The 22,138-nt window shown below is 34.3% G+C and overlaps 1 protein-coding gene and 1 pseudogene across 1 annotated transcript; one reads left to right on the top strand and one right to left on the bottom strand.

Moving 5' to 3' along the window:
- Window positions 1-12,690: 12,690 nt before the first annotated feature.
- LOC114745828 (TBCC domain-containing protein 1-like) lies at window positions 12,691-19,678 on the top strand. Its single transcript, XM_028933988.1, has 9 exons — window positions 12,691-13,317; window positions 13,807-13,953; window positions 15,022-15,402; window positions 16,212-16,316; window positions 16,895-17,035; window positions 17,684-17,887; window positions 18,149-18,241; window positions 18,384-18,495; window positions 19,235-19,678. Exons 1-9 carry the CDS (start codon window positions 12,832-12,834, stop codon window positions 19,276-19,278), a joined length of 1,713 nt encoding a protein of 570 aa, XP_028789821.1. The 5' UTR covers window positions 12,691-12,831; the 3' UTR covers window positions 19,279-19,678.
- Window positions 19,679-20,733: 1,055 nt separating this feature from the next.
- LOC114745823 (rhodanese-like domain-containing protein 9, chloroplastic) lies at window positions 20,734-21,903 on the bottom strand (annotated as a pseudogene).
- Window positions 21,904-22,138: the final 235 nt, after the last annotated feature.

The following is a 22,138-nucleotide window of genomic DNA, read 5'->3' as shown; positions in this document are numbered from 1 at the left end:
GTTCTCAGCCTTCTCTCTCTCTAGAAAACGCAGCGAAGTGTAAAAGAAACTGTCTTTGTTCATTTAGAGAAAAAACCACTTTACACAGAAACGCAATGAAGCCCACCTATGTCTTCCTTGTCTACCCTTCTCTTTTTTTCAATTGGACCAAGTAACCGAAAAGTCTTTCTCTTTCTTCGACTTTTACTATTGACATTTTCATGCAAACTTACACGTAGATCACTCCCCCTTCTTTTTTCTTGGCCCCCTTTTGTTTTCGTCTCCCCCCCCCCCAAAAAAATCTCTTTTTTCCCCCGCCCTATTTCAAAATAAAAGGAAATAAAATCCAACAAATACAAATGAGGAAGGCATAATATTATTAAATACTAAAAAACTCATTAATTTCGGAATTTATTTATTTTGAAATCCCTTGTCAGCTATGGAGAGTTAATATCTATAACATCTTCACCTCTTTATGATTTGGAGGGAGATATTCAATTTAACTCCCGTGTATTTTTAATAAAATCCTTTTAGTCATATAAATGATTTTTTTAATCGTTAGGATAATGATTTTACAAGTTTGAATATTGCACATCGTTTTCCGTTTTTCAGTTTTCTCTTTATTTTTTAAAGCACATATCATTGTAACTCGTTTTCAATACCTTAGATTATTTATAAAGTAATCGGGGTCTCATGGTTAGCTTGCCGACGTAAGTTACCTGGGCATAATGGATGGTTGAAAATACCTTTGCTTAAGCATTATTCCCAACCTGAACAAAATTGACTTTGAGAAATATACTAATTAATTATGGATAAATATATATATTAAAGAAAAGTCCCTGATCGGAAATTTGAAGGCGCCAGGGTTGCGAATTCAACTTGTTAATTCTTTTCATGCGTTAAAACGGCGTCCGTTGCCCCTAATCCTTCAAGTGTCCCAGCTTCCAAGCAAGAACATCGATCAGGCAATGAAAAAAAGAATTCAGTGTATAAACTTTTTTAAAATTATATATTCCAATTGTCTTAACTGAAAGTTATGGGAATAAATTTAAGATGGTTTAGTTAATTAATTAATTGGGCGAATATATAACATTGACTGGTTATGTAATTGTCATCAAGTATTGTTTTTGGCAAATGGGGAGCATTCATTATTAAATAATTGTTAAATTCTCAATCAATTCCAAAGTCATTATTTAAAAATCTACATAACCTCACAAAAGTCAATACCCTCTTGAAATTATTATGCCATACGTTTTTCATCTGTCCCAAGCAGTCTAGCTTGAACCTTGTTCAATTTATGTGTGTTTTACGCACGCCTATCTAGTCTCTTCAAAATATATATAGTCAATGCTAAATTTATTCACGTTTTAAATAATAAGAGTCCCCATCATTTAAAACACTACTACCTCAGGTTCTAATTAAAAGAGGTAGTTGACTAATTTGAGAAAATTAAGAAAGTAAGTTAACTTAGTTATTTATAATAAATAGGTGTTTTCTTTCCTAAAATATTCTTGCTAATCAAGTTTATTGTCTAGAACTATCATTATTAGAGGGACTACCTTGAAAAAAATTACATAAATATAAGAGACAAAGTGGATTAAGATTTTATAATTAAAACTAAAATAAAATTCAAACGATATCTTATATTAAATATCGGATGTAATACTATATAACGATGAAATTAAGCTTTAAAATTGTGGCTTCATGAATTAAAGTAATTAATGCGCGGGACTATCATCGATCACAGTCATGTAAAACATGTAAGGTTTGAGAAATGTGATCGATATATCAATATCACATGACTGTGAACAAATTCAATTTTATGAAATGGTTCAACAAAATAATATCTGTTAAAATTTATTTCCTGGAATATAAATAGTTAATTCACTGGGAATTTAACTTGTTCTTAGTAGTAATTCGCAGTTAATTATCGATATTTCGGTCCAGGAATTTGAAAAAAGAAACCAGAGTGTAGTGCATACAACCAGCAAAGACACGCATTGTGATCAGGAAACATATAGTTTTTTTTTTTTTTTTTAAAAGCCAACAACAAACACAGAATTGAAAGGTTCCAGAAGGAAACACTTATGGTCCTGTGTGTGTGTGTTGCTTGAGTTTGTAAAACATAATTTGAGAGTTGATGTTAGTTATATAAGAAAGACCTATATCATGTATTTGTTAATCTCTTTTAAATTAACCCACTGATACTCTTTAAATAATAATTAAATAAGAGAGAGAGGAAGTAAATTAAGAAGGATGATTAGGGTATTTTAAAAAAACATATCATATTAACTAATATCATTAATCTATTCAAATTAGTTAATTAGGTCTCACATTAAGGATCAAAGAAGTACTATTTTAATTTTATTTATAAATGATTTTCAACATATTTTATTAAATAAAAAATTCAAATCTTATTAATTTTATTTTAAAATTTAATAACTTTCATAAATCTAAATAAACCTGTCTACATATTTATTTTGTATATTATAAAAATATTTTTAAATTTATAGTTTTGTTTCTGTCTAAGTACTCCTAAGAGGTTAAGGCACCGTTTGGGTGACACCCCAAACCATGGTTTGAGTGATAAGTTACCCAAACACTCACCCAATTTGCACAAACCGTGGTTTTGGCTCCAAAATCATAGTTTTGGAAAAAGCAAAATTTTTTTGTTTTTAGAGAAAAAAGGGAGAGTGTGAGAGCCTATAGGATACGTATCTTGTTATTTTTTTTATAAACATATTTTTTTATAAACATATTTAATCTTATATTTTAAATATATATATACATATTAATTAATTATTAATTATATTATCTTATGTATTATTAATTATGCTAATAAAAAATATATTATTAACAATTTTATTCCTTTAAATTAAAATATATCATAAAATCTATTTTTTCTGTAATTATCATATTAAATTATGTCTTTTTTTAGTAATTTATATATATATAAAAGGTGTTTCTGATAACAACTATCCAAACACTCTCACTTCTCAAAATCACTTTTTCAAACCACGGTTTAGTTTCATTCAAACACACCCTAAGAGCCGTTGCGTGATCTGTGAGCCTGCGGACGCATCGAGCCTTAAACAATTCCTATTTGCAATAGCTGTCGCCGCAGCACGGATGCAGAATGCAACCGTCCACGTGTCAGGTTCATGTTAAGTGTGGGGCCATTAAAATTTTATATTTGACGATCTGGCGGCTGTGATCCGCGGAGATGAAACCTCCGTTGGAAAGATCCTGGGGTCCACTGCCATCCCCATCCCCGCTTTTTGTTTTTTTTTTTAGCCATATTTTAATGGTTTACAAACCTGGCATTCAACTGCTCCAACCATTTTTTAATCATTTGCCTTTTTGATGGGAGTGCAGGTGCGCAAATGATATTTTTTTCCAAAAAAAAAGAAAAAAGGGTAGGTCTAATCCTGCAAAGTGTTTCTAACCCTACCCCTATCTGAAAGGCATATGGTTGTTACACAAAAAAGGTCTTTAAATAATTCAATTAATTAATAATGATTGCAACTCATAAGAGCTCTTGCTCGAATTTTTAGTTGCATCAGTGAATAATTATTTTAAAGTATTTTATGTAAGCATTCTTTAAATCATAACGCTTAATATAATTCTAGCGAGTAGCTGTAATCTAATTCTCTTAAAAATACAAAAGATTAAACTGCCTACTTAAAAAGCAAATATAGATTCGAACCGATTGACAAACGATGACGCCTAGGCACCTCGTATAAAATCTCCGCGCAAAACAACAGTATAATCACGGGTCTGCATTCGGTGCTCATCACTTGATGAGCACCCAGTGCTCATCAAGTGATGAGAAATCTGGACCGTCCAGATCTAATCTGGACGGTCCATATTTAATGTTTTTAAATAATTATTTTAAAATAAAAATTATTTTTTAAAAATATGATAGTTAAGATTATCTTTATTTTTATTCTATACTTATTAAAATAATTATTTTTAAAAAATAAAGAATAAAAATAAAATAAAATCTGGACCGTCCAGATCCGATCTGGACGGTCCAGATCCTGATGAGCATTGGGTGCTCATCAGCTTGATGAGCACCCAATGCAAATCCGTATAATCACATCTGAACTTTCCCCCACGCGCGCATGTATATAACTTTTTGCGCATCACGGGAACCCCCCCCCCAAAAAAAAGGTAATATAACAGTGGTCATCTGAAATACAGGCTAAAAATTAGGTATCGAAATAACCTTTGACTCCGTAGAACTCTGTTTTTTAATGTAAAGTTTGTTTTATTTTTATTTTAATTTTAAATATAAGATCTCAATTAACTTTTGAAAAAATCCCAATTAAATCCATCTGAAATAATGAAATTCCAATTAAGGCTTATACTTTTAACAAATTCCTAATTAGGGCAAGAGGCCTGATTAGGGATTTTCAAATGTTGCTAAAAGACCAAAATGCCTCTCTGTAATCAAAAAAGAAAATTGAATGTAGGTGTAAGCCTAATTTTAGTTTTAATTATTTTAGTAGATTTACTAATGAGGATGTGGTTTTTCTTAGACTTTATGTCAAATTTGTGTTTTGTACTTGTGAATGTTATGTCAACTCTAGAATTTATAGCCTTTTAGTGGAGTATTTTTTATATACTAAAAATTTGATATTGAATAAATCTTGGAGACCGAAAATTGAAGATGAATTGATGAGTCTCAATGTAATTTTTGAAACAGTAAAATTAATTTTGATAGATATTCAAGAATTTCAGAATCTTTTATTTGATTTTTCTCGCACAAAAAAAAAACTTTGATTCTGTTAATCTTTGACATTTGAAATCGTAAAATTTTTATTAGTTCCCATATTTTTGTAATTCTATGGATATCTAGAAATTATGTATTTTTTTATCTGTACTCTTCAATTTTTTTATTGGCCATAATCGTGATTTTTATTTTTTTTATATGATAATATTTTTGGCCAAATTTTCATATGATATATTTAAAGAAAAAACATGTTAGTTAAATTCAATTAAAAGAATTAAACTAAAATTAGGCTTTTTAATTACAGAGGGCATTTTGGTCTTTTAGCAACATTTATAAATCTCCAATTAGGCCTCTTGGCCTAATTAAGAATTTGTTAAAAATGTAGGTTTAAATTAGGATTTTTCTATTTCAAATGTATTTAATTAGAATTTTCCCTTAACTTTATCTTTCATATTGATTTTTTTCAGAATAATTTTTATAATAATAACAGTTCTAGCCAATATATTTAATTTGTAAGGCTATTTTAGAAAAGACAATACATATTTATTACAAATAAGTAACTTAACTAATTTTTGTAATCTGCTCAAATTAGTTAAATAACTCTTTTATTAATGACCCAAAATAGTATATATACGGCAGTGCTCTCCAGTGAACCAAATTATTAATTGTTTTGCTAGGAAGCTCTGATTTCGATATTAGCAGTGGCTTGTATCCAAACAAGATGCTTAATGGCTTGGTTATATGTTGTTTTGAGGATAATAACATTGTATAATCTATGTGGCCGATCCTGCCTTAGTAAAATTATTGTTGTTATCCTTGAATATGAAAATAAGAAAAACGAATGACTATAGAGAAGAAGAAATTAAGATTGTTATCAGCATGCAGCAAATTGAAACTGAAAGTTATGTAAGCATATATGGGTGGGTCAGATATACGTGGCCTGAGCTGCTGTGGTGAGGGGAGAAGAATCTGTAGAATCAGAAGGAAGTAGCGTAGGAGAAGAGTCAGTATGAATTATTGTTAATTTATTCTCATAATGAAATTTAAAGAAGAAAATCACTCCTTAGGAGTCAAAATTAGTGCTCGAAAATTTAATTTAAAGGTCCGATCGATTTCGTGTAACAACTGCAAGGGAACGAGGGAAAATAAAGTCGCAACTTTGGTTTACAGTGGCTTTTAATTACTATCTCATTTCTCACCGCACCGAAATAAATAATTGAAGGCTTTAATCTGCAACAGCTAGGTAGAAAATTTATTGGCAACCAAAAAAAAAAAAAGCTAGCTAGAAAATTTGACTAATTGAACGTTGCTTCTGGAGCTTTCTTGACTTCTTGTTGGCTGTTAATTATATGTGCACGTGTATGTGTGATCAAATATATTATCAACATTTGGCTATCATTACAAACTTTAATTTCCAGGTCTTACTTCACGTCTGTGGCTGAAATTAATCTCACCAGCTTAATAATCCCCCCCTAATTAATTTTTTAAGGCCAGCCAGCCAAATTTCTCTGATATTGCTGTCCTCAGTTTCTTTCTTATTATTACTGTCTTATTCAGTAGTTATTCTCTTTTATTTGCATTGTCTTCCTCACGACTTACTTATGATGAATTATACAAGCCTTTTTGGCTTTTTTGGCAAAACAGATACATGAATACAAGCTTGTACCGATAACATTGTTCTCGTGAGTCAAAAGAAAGTGACGGGTATAAGAAAGTCTACACGTTCAACGGATGAGATCTCACGAGAAGTTTCATTATAATATAGAGTAGTGATATATTCGCGATAACTTGAAATATATTTAAGTAAATTATCCTCGTTAAGGTGGCTCTATGCATGTTACTTCACCTACCCCATCTTTGTCTTTTCTACCTACAATTACAGGCAAAATTTCGTTAACAGTTTCAGTTATAAATTTCAATAATGGGCATCGTAACGTATATGATTTTTGTTCCGGGCAAGAAATTTATTGCTTACTGTTTCATTCATAAATACTAACTCCGTATACTAATTATGCGTGATTAATGAGTAACATATCGTATTGGTTTATTGCTGCATCGTTATAATTCAACTGAGCACTCGTATGTGGCCCGTGTATATATTAAACGCAACAGAGTATATTATTATTCCAGTGAGACTAAAGCCCTCTCTCATCGTTGAAAACTTGAAATGAAAAGTGATGAAGTTAATTGTGAACATATTAAAATAAGAGGGGATCGAAACAAAGTGGTAAAATGGATTAGGTGTATCAATAGAGCATTAAAAAGTGAAAAAGTAAGTAGTGAAAACAATACTACCTTTTGTCCTTAATATATAAAAAACTATGTTTAGATATTATATCTGGTCATAAATATAAAATCACAATTCATTTTGTCTTTTAGACTTGTAATCTTTTATAAAAAAAATCACTACTGATTATATAAGATGTTTCTACGCATAGGTAGTACAGAGAAGTCAACATATATTTGTTATAAATAACTAACTTAACTAGTTTTTTTTAATTTTCTAAAATTAGTTATTTAATTTTTACATTAAAAATCGGATATTGGCCCTTTTAAGGTGATTCGACTTTGGCAACTACCGCACCGATCCCATCTTTGTCTTTTCCACCTATAATTACAAGCAAAATTTCGTTAACAGTTTCAATTATAAATTTTGCACTTTAATAATGAAGATCGTATAGTGTATGACATGATTTTGTTCCAGGCAAGAAATTTATTGCTTACTGTTTCATTCATAAATACTAACTTTATATTCTAATTATGCATTATTAATGAGTGATATCGTATTAATTAATCGCAGCATCATTATTATTCAACTGAGCATTCAGATGTGGCCCATGTATTATATATTAGATGCAACAGGGGCAATTAACATATGCATGATTCGAGCTCCAGTGTATATCATTATTTCAGTGAGACTAAAGCCCTCTCTCATCGTTGAAATGAAAAGTGATCAAATTAATTATGAACAAATTAAAATGATAGGGGGCTCGAAACAAATGGTCAAATGGATTAGGTATATCAATAGAGCATTAAAAAGTGAAAAAGTAGTGAAAACAATACTACCTTCTTCTGTCCTTCATATATAAGAGCTGTCTAGAGACTATGCTTGATCCTATTTTCCAAACTCATAATTTTTCATCTAAAATATCCCTATTGATTGTAAAGTGCTCCCACACATAAGTAGTTCCAATGTATATGATTAAAGAGAGTATTATGAAAAAGTCAACATATATTTGTTATCAATAACTAACTTAATTAGTTTCTTAATTTAATTATTTAATTTTTATATTAAGGATCAGAAATACTAATATGAAATTGGCCTTTTTAAGGTGATTCGACTTTAGCAAGGACCTCACCAACTTCTTCATCGCCTAATTAAGTAGGCATTTCTGATGTAAAAGTGACAGGCTTGCCAAATCAACAAAACCCAAAATGTTCATACATTTCCCATGATTGCTTATGAGAAAATCAGAAATTGGACAGAGACACACACATGTTGGCTCTTAGTCAAAGTTCCATCGGCTGAGAAGAAAAAAACCAAGGGTTGTTCTAGATTGCTATCTATTAAACACAATTTATACAAAGAAACTGGCAAAACTATTGCTATAAGCCTTAAAACTGAAGGGTTTTAATGATCTTTTTAATTTGATTAGATTTTAAGAGAATAGATAATTATGATTTTGATACTACGTCTTATCCGTTCAAAACCTTAAAATAATAGGTGCAATTAATGGTTTTTTTAATTAAAATTTTTTGTTCAACTTTATCGGATATGCATAACATCTTTTATATATAATTCGAGCCTCACATCACTCACCGTTGCAGTTATTATTATTATTATTATTATTATTATTTGATCTCTGCGGAGCTAGTCAAATAATCCTGTATAAGTTTAGTTGTTAATACCGCCTTTAGCATTTTTAAAATTAAGGTTGCTGAGCTGCACTTGTTTTGCAGGTTTTATAATTAGCAGTTGGGATTCTTTCCCCTGGGTTGTGATATTATATTATTTGATGATAAAAATTAGGTCACCCAATCTCATCCATCCTCTCAATCTAAGGAGTAGAGACTTGCATTTAAAAAAAAAAAAAAAACCAGTATGCTTGGATCCAAACTCATTGACACAAAAAAAAAATCACAAAATTTGGAACTTCTTGCTTAATAAATTCGTCCCTTTACCCCTTTGACAGTGATATGCTAAAAATAAAATCAAATCTCCCTTTTTTCCCCTCAATGAATCCCTAGTGTAATTAAGCTGAAGCAGACCACTACAATGGTCATAGCACTAGGTAATTTTATTTTTCCAGGTCATTACTCCAAGTCACAGACAAATTTAAGTATACTCACACAAAGGTACATTAACTATTCGTGATTTTCATAAGTTGCTTTTGTTGGGTTATCGTTTAGTAATTGGTTAAAGAAACATAAATTAATGTCTAGCAACGAAATATAGTTTCGTTCATTGTATGGTGCAAGATACTCCCATCCACTTCACATCGCATATGTCTATGTGCCCCTACCTCCCAACAACAAGATGCTATTAACTTTATATATGTGTGTGTGGACTTCGACTCGACGGCGCGCACACACACAGACACATATATATGCTGCTACGTGAAGAATAATTTGAATAAACTAAAACTTAGTCCAAAGCATGCATATTATAATTTATGATTTTGGACGTTGATATCTGGATTGTTTAGTTTATAAATATGCAAGTTCGTATTGAATATATATATTTATTTATATATGTATCTACTTAGCTAATTGCCCCTCATACTGACTGGGTCTAAATTAAATATGCTCATGATAGAATTCAATGTATCCAACTTACTTGTATTCAGAAGTATATGAATCGATAGATTATTCTTTTCTTTTATACTCTTTTTCTGTTAGCCTGGCCGTTGACGTAGCCCATCATCAATTAATAATTCCTTCTAAATTTAACTAACAAATAAAAACTCATCAGGTCAACTATATCTCAGAGAGTCATAAGCCTTGTCAAGTTCATTGCTCAGCAACACGGATCATTTATTTGATAGACTAGTTCCAAGAAGAGGGGATGCGTACAGGCAGTTCGTTGATTAATCCAACCGTAATTTTCATAATTTTCTTTGCAACTTCAAACCGTTCATATCACTTATCCATCCCATAAGTACGTACCATAAAAAACTTTGATCATGATCATCAGTTCACTGATGAGTTATAAGAATAGGAAACCAGATTATTATCAACACTATCTTTAAGAGTATCCCGTAGTTTCCTGGAATAGTGCTCTCTCACTTCGACAGAATAGTATCAATATATTTCACCAAAAATAAAAAAAGAATCATATCAATATAATCACTGGCTTCTCAATTAATAATAATACGAGCCCAAGACATATACTCTTCTGATATTAAATATAAAACCCAGTATAATTTATATTACAAGATGAGTTTTTCATTTATGATTAGAAGAATATCTCTCATGTCGGAATAGTTGATGTTTGCTCACTTCAATGAAGCAGGTCAACGATCCCCACATAAGCCAATGGCAAATGAATCAACGCATGACTTATCAACTTGTCCTATGGTACATATTTTAAGACGTGAGGCAGACCAAATGACAAGAATATACCTTAACCTAGCTAAACTTGTTGGCAGCAAGTAAGACCTAAAGACCTGTACGTCTGGGTTGGTGCAAAATTTATAGTGTTCAGAGAGATTTCTGAAGTCGTTACCAGCTCCTTCAAACCTAAATTTCATCGCTCTGATAATGGGCATCTACTGTTAATCTTCCTGAAAAACACCGACAATCAGAGAGGATAAATTTGTTATGGACTTTATAATCTTATAGATGTATCAAAACCCAACTCCCATATATAAATATATATATTATAGGGTTTCAAAGTAAGGAAAGAGAGAGAGAGAGAGAGAGAGTCCAAACGTTCAATTTGCGTCGGTGGATGAATGTATGGTGTTTGAATGATAAAAATCGCAGTGTCGTGATAAGGAAAAAAAGGGAAAGGGTGGGATGGAGTAAAGAAAAGGGATATGGTGCCAGTGATGGGAGATGCTTGAATTGAGGGAATTATATGTGAAATTCTAAGTATGAGTCTAAAGTGGGGGCCAGGGAGCCACCCAATTTGGGGAACCAAAAATAGTAAATTGGGTTTGGGAGCTTTTCCCAAAGCTTCCCAGTTTCCCACTTTAATTTGTTTGTTTCCTCAAAATATACATCACACCCTATCAAATGTTCCATGTCTTTTCTAAATCTACCCTCTCCTCCACTCTCTTTCTCCTTTCTCACAGACACTAAGCCCTGCTGCTATACTATTCCTTGCTTTTATCTTGCCATCCTCAATCGTCTTTCATTGTTTATCTCACTACGAGTGTTCTCACTAATTAATTATTGTCATGTAAAATCCATATAAACACACATCATTATATTCACAACCCATGAATGGTCTGGCCTTTGGATTGTGTTGCACATATACAACAAAGGTTTTGATGAATTGATTATATCTGAACATCTCTTCTTTTTTAATTCCAAATTTGAAAAAAGAAATAACCAAAAAAAAAAGCCTACTACACGTCTGAATAAAATACTTTGCGTAATCATATATGTATATATATTTAAAAAAAATCTGTTTCATAAAAGTTCAATTTCTAAAGTTTATGTTGAATACCGTGGGCGTATATTGAATTGTGCGCGTCGAATAATAATGAATTGGTAAGGAAGGGAGAGCTAATTTTCAGAAATAAGCGTGGCTGGAGCCTCCAGGTAATGATGTTTTACTTTTGTCATCCTAATTATATCCGCTTTGACAACGTTAATAACACACACATTTCCCCTTAATTGGGCGGATCAATCATATAGGGCGAAAAAATAGCATATAGAATTACCTATCGCCAAATCTAACGTAACTTGCCAATGCTTTTTTTTTTTTTTTTCAATTTTAGTGTGATTTTCATACTGCCCATGCTTGCTTTGACTCCACTAAACTTTTTTCACATTTGGGTTAACCTGACCAATCGCAATGCAAAACCTGCTTACTTTGGTCCGACACAGCTTTTCACTTTGGGATAACAAACTTTCTCGTTTTTCTACTTCCCACATTTAGCACCCATCTTCCTCTTCCTCTTCTTACTGATTTCCAATTCAGTTTCAGGCATCGAAATTCAAAACTGAGGAACAGCATGAAACAAAAATAAAGTGGGTGGGCCTTCACGACGAAGAAAAAGGATCAATCAGGCCCAAGCTGTGGTGCCCAAAAGATGGAACTCCGTCTCTAATTTCACCAATATGGGTCAAGCTAGGCCCATTATATTATCCTAATATATAAGGATATTGTCATTCCTCAAATTAAAAGAAGGCCCCATAATTTTCATTTCCCCGGTCCGCATAAATCAAAGTGAATAATAAATTTTCTCTTCCATCTTTTCTTGGGTACATAATGAAACCAAACACAACTAATTATTCTGTACATCATAAGCGCACTGCACGCTGGAAGTCTCCAGTGCAATAAAGAAACAAATCATCAAAGGAAATTTAAACACCTCTGCTGTTTTCTAAATTTATTGGGAAAAAAAAAAAGAAGTCCCGATTATGAATACTGGCGCTTCCTTGAAACAGTCAAATATGATAAATGAAAATAGCACATTCTCTAAATCAGCATGGACATTGAAAATAAAGAAAAGCTAAATTGAAGGAAATCCAGCAAGCACTCAGACAGAAACATGGCGTTTTACTGTTTGGTATCAGATGGTGTCAGTAGAGTGGCAGCAGAACCGGGCTCTCAAGAAAAATGAGATTTCGTGGCAGCAGAAGAACAATGCTGTGCACTGGAGTCCATAACATAACATGAGGATTCCACAGTTCACCCTGCATCATCGTTTTCACTTGGTTAAACGTGGGACAAGTCAATCGGTCCAAATTTAGCGATTGCGAATCACATGCTGCCACGTCACCAGGTTCCCCCTCCACTTAACCTCATTTGAACGCACTCACTTCTCTCCTGCTTCGTTCCCATAATTCCCATCTGCTGAAGATCTGCAACTCTCTTACCTTTCTTCTTCTCGTCATCTCGCCTCGCGCCCTCCCCCAATTCGCGTTATTTTCTCTATCTAGCGATGACCGACGCAATTGAGCCCTCCACATCCTCTCCACTGTCTTCGTCGGCGAGAGACCCCAGCACCGTTATTCATCCGAGGCGCGAACCCTTCGAGCATGGCCTCCTGCCCATCCCCAAGCTCATCTTCTCCGACCCGACGCAAACCCTAATCTCGTTGAAGCAGAAGCTTCTTGAGCTCTCCCCTAATCGGCGGGCCAACTCTGCGGCCATCTCCGACGTTCTGCAGATCTCCATTGACTGCGCCAGGCTTGTTCTCGATACCCTCGCCTCGGTATTGCACTCGGAGTCCGAACCTTTAGTCAGAGCCAAGCCGGAAGAAATCGAATCCGTTGGTGCCGATGTCCATGATCTGGTCTTGTTCTTGTACATTCAGTCCTACAAGAAGCTGCTTCCCAGAACGCACAAGGACTCTGCGGCCGTGGCAGATGTCTGGCCTTCCACCTCGGCTTTTGATGGCTACTTGTCTGCTCTCTCGCCGTTGCAGGTGATTTCTCCCTGAATTTTAATCTTTGTGATTCGGTGGCACAATCTGAGCATAACGGAAATTGAGCGAGTAAATTGGGCATGGTGAACTTGCTTTTTAAATTGGTTTTTGCAAGATTCTTGTTCCCTTTTTCTTTTCCTTGGTAACCTTTGCATTTTGCAATTCTATCCATTGTCAAGGCTGGGGCTTGATTAGTTGCAGTTTCTTCCAATGACATTCAGACTCTCCTTTAATTTTTCAAATTTCTTGTCATTTAGCGGCCTCTGCTCTTATGTCTGATTACATGAGATGAATAAATTTTGATTAAATGGATAATTGCAATCACTCCACCATCGAACATGGGGTCTGAGATATCTATTAGTAGTAGACATCTGATACAGTGTGTTCTGTCCTAGTTCTATTTAATTTCCATGTGTAGCTGCTGAGAAGCCTACAAGAGTGATCCTTCATATTATTAAGGTGTTTATCCTGATTTTCCATGATTTACAGCTAGTGCGTAGCAACAGTCGTCGATTTATGCCATCACAAGCTGATGAGGAGGCGCATCAGTTATCATATTTGCAAAAGCACCTGGCCAACATTCTGTCTCTTCTAGCTGAGCCTGTGGAGGGGGAAGGGGAAGGGGAAGAATCTCTGGTTTGTGAATTTATTGCATATGATTTCGGTCATTTAAGAGTTTGTAGCGGAGTTCCCCAGTGCCCCTTCCTAAGGAATGGAGCTTATACACAAATTTAGTTAATATCGCTGGCACTCCCGAATCATTGTGAATTCCATAAAACATTATTCTATATTGTTTCCTGATAACTTTTGATTCACATAAATTGGTCTTTACATATGAGAATAAGAATAATGTGCAAGAGCCTGTATTTTTTTTTTTTTTAAAACCAAATTTATGATGCCATTAATTTGAAGAGAAACAGAATCAGATTGCTTGTGTTTTTTATATTCTTTTTGGCTGCTGTTCAGTTAGAGAGAGCTTTTAATATTTCTGTTGCTTTGGATTTTCTAATTTTTAAAGCATTTAAGGTGGAATATGTTGATATATAGCCACTGTATTATCCTTGTTTGGTATTGGAACAATTCCTCATTTAATTATAAGGACATTTTCCTCTTACTATGGTGTTCTTCGTAATGAGTCCCTTTGTTGTTCCTGTAAATCTAATAAGTATTGACTATTGACATTGTTGCGGATGGGAGACACCCCCATATAGACACCATGATACAAGGAGATATGTACTGTGAAAATATAATTTGAAATGGTATGTCATATTTGATGTTTGATCTAAATATCATATCTGCACTGGACATCATATGACTCTGCTTGTTGGAGTATCAATGATTTTTAGATGTTAAATTCTTCCACATTTCATAATCAACGTGTATATTTTAACTGCATTTGATAATTACAACGAAGGGTAATGCTAGAGTTATACTAAGTAGTAAGGCATGGCACCTCTTGCTTAGGTATAGTCTATTGCTCTGTTATATCGCCCTTTCTCTGGGGCATGCCATATTGCCTAATAGTAGTCTCTCTGTTCCTTCTTCTGACTGACTCAACTTTGTGATATAGGATCTTGCTATTTGTTTAGGGTATGCAGAGGAAAACATATATTGAGAAGCCTCTGTATTGTGTTTGATTGTATGCCTTATTTAGCAATAGTGTTAGTTCTTAGTCCTATTGCTCATTTGATCCCATTGTTTTAGGTTTTAACTATGGATAGATTTGAGCACCTCGGGTTTCTAATTCAGTTTGGCGATAAGGGATCTGAAGGAAGCACTTTGAGCCAATCATCTCCCTTTTTTGCAAACTCAGATCCTGACATGCCAGCTGTTCCTGTTCCCGCTGCACAAGTTCATGATTGGCTTCTGCAAAATATTGCTTCTTCTTTAGAAAATATTTCTGAAAGGGCTTCACTAAAGGAAAATGGACCTGGCAGCGTATCTGATCAGGATGTTGCTATGGTTGATGCAATTACTGTCCCAGTTAAGGCCTCACCAAGTACTAGAGGTCCATGTTTTATTGAAGGGATCTCTAAATCATCATACTCTAAGAATGTATCTGATATTAAAGGTTCATCTGTTAAGGTTTGTTCTGGTTTTCTTCTACCTAGGATTTTGCTTCAACTAAATTGCTGGCCCTTTATGTGTGTGATCTTTGAGTATTTCATTGAAACTATTCATCTTAGGTAGGCTATGTAACGCTTCACTTTCTTCTTTCTCATACTGCAACTTTGCTTGAAATTTCTGTTCACGAGCATCTGCTTTTAACTGACTTGAGCTTGAAACATCAGTTGCAGACAAGTTATGAAACCTGGTTTACTTTTAGGTTTGCAATTCAAATTGTATCATCATGTTCATATGCATGAAAGAGCTGTGACTTGTATTCTAGCTGACATGGATTTGAGAACAGAGTGTTGGTAGTTGTGGAATAAAATGAAAGCTAGGTGTTACAGCAGTTTAGTATTATTAACAAATGTATTTTCCCAAGTCCATTCAACTTAATAAATTTGTAATTTGAGGAAGGTTTCCGGTTGAATATCTGGTTAGAGCCATAAGAAATTTATGATTTATTTTATGGCCAGTCATCTATTCAAGTAAAGTTTTATTCTTGTGAGTTTCTGGGAGCTGGAATTCGGACAAATTATGTATAAAGCAGAGATATGCTTAATGTTGGCAAGTATAATGGCCTTTACTATGGATTGTGATTTCTGGAGTGAATTTATGATCAGCATTTTACATCAAATGTATTGCCATCTTTGTTTTAAAAGTGGCCAGAGCCCAGAGTCGGCCCCTTCTTTGCTGGTTCACATACATAGTTCCACTATTCATTTTTTTTAGAATGACTATCTAAACTGCATTGGAAGAATTATAAGCAATAAGTTTGGTCATTGCAGGTTCTAAATTGCCAGGAGTCTGCTATTTACATTTTAGCACCTGTGAGATTTGCCACCGTCTATGGTTGCTCGGATGCTACTATTGTTCTTGGAGCAGTTGGCAAGGTAATAATAAATGAGAGCCATGTGTGATGCTTCTTAGAGGAACATAATTACCTTGTCCCTGTTTTGGCCTGGCAACTTCATAAAAATTGTTTTATCAATCATATAAAGCCTCAGTAAGAAAGTAAGCAATTGTTTTTTTAGACCAAATGAAGGTTAAAAATCACCTAATATGGGTGATAGCTAAACATCCGCAAAAAAAGAAGACGCCACACACACACAGAGTGAAAACTCTTTGATATGGAACTTGAAGCCCTGCTCCCGGAAGAGAAGTAAACAAGTTAATGAACATGAATTTTCAAATTTATTTTTTTCTTCCTCATTTTTCTTGTAGAAGTTCTTTACAAATAGAATCATTGGCTGCTCAGCTGACTGTTCGCCATTTGAGAATACCTTTTTATTGTGCGGTTAGTAAGCATATTAATATTAGAATGCTTCATGTGCATGCTGTCAGTATTAGGTAACCAGCTTAATAATTTAATGGCGATTTGCTGATTAGTTGCTTTTCGTGTGCATTAAACTAATGGTGGTTTTAGTTACCAAGGTGGAAGTTGATTTCCAGTGTTTTCTTTTCTTGACAGGCTGTAAGAGTAGAACACTGTGAACGAGTTCATGTGATTGTAGCAGCTAAACGTATATGTATTGCGAATTGTCGTGAATGTGTTTTCTTTTTGGGAGTGAACCAACAACCTCTTATTGTTGGCGATAACCATAAGCTGCAGGTGAGGTTCTTCTGCTCTTGCATGAATAAGGAACATGCTGGTCAATTGGACTTAGAACCTTAGTATTTACTATTATCTATGGTCGTGGTTATTGTTTCTGCGCATCTCAACTTCCTTAGGCCTCAAATTTGGTGCCCCTTTAGAAAATATAAGTTAATCAATAATCTGTGTGTGTGTGTGTGTGTGTGTGTGTATTAAGATGAGGCCCATAACCTAGTCGATTTGTAATATGCCCTATTTCGTTTCTCTGATTTATCCTTGGAGAAGTGGAAATGCTTATGCTTCTCAGTTCTTGAATATTTTTAGCTGATCTATTTTGATTCATTTCCCTTCACCATGTTTCCCCTTTGTTGGGATAGGTATTTTCCAGTGTAAGGGGTCAGATTTTGGCTTGTTTCCAGTGTGAGGGGTCAGTTTATGCAAATTGTTCTTGCAGTGGGTTGGCTGAACATTTCTTTTGATGAGTAGCTTGCTATAGATACAAGTATTTGCTCCTATGGCACTTTAAATAAGTTTTTTTTTTTCCCTGTTCAATTATATGCTGCTAATGGGGGCATTAGCTTCTTATTGTGCATGCCTATTCTTCTTTAGAGTTTTTCTTCGCAATTCGGTTTTCTGCTTGAAAGTACTTTCTTGTAATGTTCTCAGGTGGCACCCTATAATACATATTACTCCCAGCTAGAGGAGCACATGGCTGAAGCTGGAATTTTGCCCACAGTAAACAGGTGGGATGAGCATGTGGCATTGGGTGCAGTTGATCTTCATGATTCATTATCTCATCCAGCTGGTGTCTCTGATGTCCAAGCTGAGTCAGCTACCCGGGTAGATCCTGATCAGTTCACTGATTTTGTGGTATGCCTTTCTATCTTTTATAGTGACTTGTAGAAAAATTAAAGATCTTTATTTTTATTCTGCCATGTTTTGTGGATTTTCACATGCTGATTCGTACATGTTTTCACTTTAGGAATATTTACTTTCACTGCTGCACATTGAACTTTGTGAGCCCTTTTTGAAAATAAAAAATGGGGGCTGTTGATTTTTGAATCTCCATTTATTTTGGAAGCATGCTCATTCTTCATATGCTTCTTTTCAACCATATTGGTTGGAGTGCAGATTCCAGGCTGGCTTGGAGGAGAGTCGACTGGGTCTACAAAACACAACCCATTCACCTTACCAGATGCCTATATGGCTTCGCAGCTTAGAAATGTATGTCAACTGAGCTAGTTGACGTCTACTGATTGTGTTTTGAAGCCTTTTGTGTTTAAATATTGAAGAATTATGCTTAATGTGGAATAGTTGTTTCAATTAATTGTTACTTTTTCCCTCTGTTTTGGGTTCTTTTCTCCAGCAAAAGAATTTAGGGGAGATCAGGCAACTCTTGCGGGAAGCACCCCTAGAAGAAAATCGCAAAAAAGAATTGTCATCTGCGCTTCATGTTTGCTTCAAGGACTGGTTATACGGTAATGGTTACTCCTGTTTTATTTACTTCTCTCGCCCCAACAATTTCAAACTCCGAGGATTTTTTTTTTTTTTGATAACCTTGCTTGAAAATGCAAAGTATCTCAGGCAAATTTTGTATTGATGCGGTGCTGGCCCTCATCTTGTGCCCGTGTTTGGTTAATTCAAATTAAACTCTTAACTATATCCATTTGCTCTTTGAGGGTTTTTCTGAGCAATAAAGTTGTGCTTCGGGAAAATTTGTTCTGCTATGGAATGATTAGCTTAGCTTCATCAGTGATTAATGTGCTTCACATTGTCATCATTTTCATTTTTATGCAATATTGGAACCTTTGGATTTGTTCCTGAATTTACAATCGCGCGCCACAGTTGATTTTGAGTGGAATTTTATGACAGCCTAGGTCACAAATAAATTATCTAGAAGTTCTCCTAATGTTAACGTGTTCCATAACTGCTTGCAAGATAATGTGGGTGCCTGTGCTTTCCGCATTAAGTACGGGCTCTTGACTGAACATTGTACCTTTTTGTTGTTTTGGCCGTCTTAAGCCTGTAGTTTGGAATGATACTATTTTGGAGCAAGTGTGTCTAAATAATACTGTCCTTGTCATTTACCATTAGCAGAGCAGATGGTATCTTCTGACGATCATATGTTTACTAGTGTATGTTCGTTGAACATTCCTTCTTTTGGAACTGGCCACACTCTGACCGATATGATTCCTTGAACTTTATCTGTTCTGGCAGCATCTGGAAACATTCGGCAACTCTACTGTCTACAAGGCGAATGATCTTTGTGAAGCAACGCCATGACACAGTTAGTGATGGTACAGGAAGAAGGTTTCTAGTTTCGTTTTTGAGCTCCCTTTTGAATTCCTCTTGCCAATTATGTTGGCCCTACAGTTAGCTGAGATCAGATGACGTGGATTAGAATACCCACCTATTTATTCGGTGGCACTGGTGCACATAATGGGATCAAGAAATACATTTTGCTAGTCTGAATGTAATTTTTTTTTTTATCTTGTGAAAATAATTACTGTGACATTTTGTTAGCCTAAATTAATGGCCCTGTGAAAATTTTCACCACCCTTTTCAATATCTGGTGTTATTCATGTTCTAAACTAGAAGTTTTGTATTTTGATTCAAGCCTTGGCCACAACTGGAGTTCAATGCGAAACATGGTTTGCTGGATTGTAGTGCTAGAGGCCTAATTGGAGATCACGGGCATGCCCTTGGGATGTCGGGGCTGTATGTGTATTTAGCTTGCGTTGGGTACCCAAGGCAAAGTCCATCACATCATTATTTTGAGAGGCAGAAGAGGGCCAAAATGAAGGGTTTGAGAGTTGTTTATCGCAACGGCTGGAAAATTTCAATTTTACCTGATGAGTTCAGATTTTATATTATCATTAACAAGTCAACATTATGCGTACTCTTTCTCTGATCTTAAATATGTGAATCTATTGGAAAATTTTGGTTTGATTCTAAATATAAGGTCTAATTTCTTCTTATCTTCTGTATTAATTATTTCATTCTCATAATACCTTTATTTATTGCAACATTTTTGTTTTTACGTGTTAAATTTTAATAATTAAATAATAGGAGTGTTTTTGAGAAATTGTATTTTAATAATTGCAAATAAGCATCTTAACTAATTTTTTTATCTTATAAATTAATTAAAAGGATTTTATGTTTAGAATTAGGGGGAGTAATAACTTTTATTTTTATGTTTTAATATAAGTATTTTGAAGTATTTGTTTGTAAGAAAAACTATTGTATTGCTATTCAATGCTGTCAAGGAGGTGCTTGGTATTAGATAAAAGTTCTTTTAAAAAGTATTTTTTCACAAATTGAAATAAATTTTTTCACATATTTATTTCAGAAAAAATGCTTTTAAAAAGTATTTTTTTACAAATCAAGATAAACTCCTTCACATATTTATTTTGTATATCATAAAATCACTTTTGAAACTATGGTTTGGGTTTCATCTAAATACTCTCATTCGTATACTATAAAATCATTTTTAAAAACATAGTTTAGTTTTCATTCAAATACCTTCTAAAATTGTATACACACTGAAAGTGAAAGTAAAAATAGTTAAAGGACCCAATTTTACTTCGCTTTTCTTAATCTCTCTCTTACAAGTTGACTTGTAAATACACATGTAAACTTTTAAAGGTGATTTATGAATAAGAACGGAGCCAGTGGATCTTTCCAGCATGACGTTCACTTGCCCAAACACATTTTAATTTGCAAAATTTAATATCATAAATAATAATCTCAGCAGTATAATTCTATGACGTAAACTAGTGCTACATAAAATCCCAAGTCTGTTAACTATGCTACATAAAAATTAGAAGGGGAAAACGAATAATAAAAACAATATGGTTGGGGGAATCTTGAGACCTAGCCTACCGGGGCCAGTTGGAATAGTTTCTCTGCTTGCTCAGGGAAGAAGGTAATGAACAAATATGCACCTGCACACTCACAGAAAGGCAAATGAAAATCATCGCAACCATCAAGAAACCATATTAGACGAAGCTGAAAAACTTACAAACAAGAACCGTTCCCAAAAGCTGAGCTTGTTTTCCCTTGTATTGTCACCAAACCAGCTTTTCCAGCATTCTGCAACTCTGTGGAACCAACAGAATCGAACGTTCCTACAAAAACGAACCCAAATTTCACTTTCTTTAATCTAACGCATGAATTGGGTTTTGAAAGATGATTCAGTAGATTACTAAACCTGGCTTCACGGTTTGAAGGCCTGAAGTAATGCATGCTATATTTGAGAAACCAGATTGCTCTAATCTCTTTGCTGCCGCAGCAGATCTTCACACCAAAGAGGAAACAAAGCCCTCAAATGTTAGTAAGAACAATAAAATTGAACATTCATAGCAAGCAATATGGCATAAACTAACCTCAATCCCTCCTGGCATACAACCAAGAGTTTACTCTCAGGGGAAAGCTGGCTCTTAACAGATTGCACAAAATCAGGGTTTAATTTAGTGAATGGCAACCCAAAGAACAACCCAGAAAAGTTATTGTGCAGGGTCCGTTTTATAATGGTACCTGCAGAAAAAGATGAAGATAGATAGTCAGAGTGATAAAAGAGGGAATGTATGAATGTTTCCAAGAGGGAATTCCATACCAGGATCATTGTCTTGATTTTCAATAAAAAGAGGCACGTGATAGCATGATTTTATATGAGCTCGTTCGAACTGGGTTTTATCTCTCACATCCAGAATTGTGTATCCTTCGACTGCTATAAGTTCTTTTGCCTCTTCAGCATTTACATACTTCACTTCAGCTTTTATTGTCAAGCTTCTCCTTCCAGGAAGTTTCCCTGGCACGGTCCTTGCATTGTGAGATTTTAATACCAACCAAGATGTCCCTAAGTTGCTGAAACAGAACCTTGATCCCTTACCAGTGTGTTCACAAAGATTCAAACATTATTTGACCATTTTCCTTCATTAATTTCGTCAATAAAATTGAGTTTAAAATCTATCTTTCAGGATAAGCCGCGAGAATCTGTAAAAACAGCTTGATGGAACCGCATGTATAATGTATTGATATAGTCTTGTCGAGATTTTTTCCCCACTTCAGAAAATAAGGGAAGCAATTTAAATAACCCAGCCGCAAGATCGCACAAAAAAA

Source organism: Neltuma alba, unplaced genomic scaffold, assembly GCF_004799145.2.
Source record: "Neltuma alba isolate B1F8T4 unplaced genomic scaffold, ASM479914v2 tig00004833_pilon, whole genome shotgun sequence".
In the NCBI taxonomy this organism is placed as follows: Eukaryota; Viridiplantae; Streptophyta; class Magnoliopsida; order Fabales; family Fabaceae; genus Neltuma; species Neltuma alba.
This window is presented reverse-complemented; position numbering and strand designations above follow the sequence as displayed.

Excerpts from the sequence above, each read along its gene's own strand:
- LOC114745828 (XM_028933988.1), top strand. The coding sequence starts at position 12,832 with ATGACCGACGCAATTGAGCCCTCCACATCCTCTCCACTGTCTTCGTCG. Across the intron at positions 13,318-13,806 it reads CTGCTCTCTCGCCGTTGCAG|CTAGTGCGTAGCAACAGTCG; the intron begins GTGATTTCTCCC and ends CATGATTTACAG. Across the intron at positions 17,036-17,683 it reads GCGATAACCATAAGCTGCAG|GTGGCACCCTATAATACATA; the intron begins GTGAGGTTCTTC and ends TAATGTTCTCAG.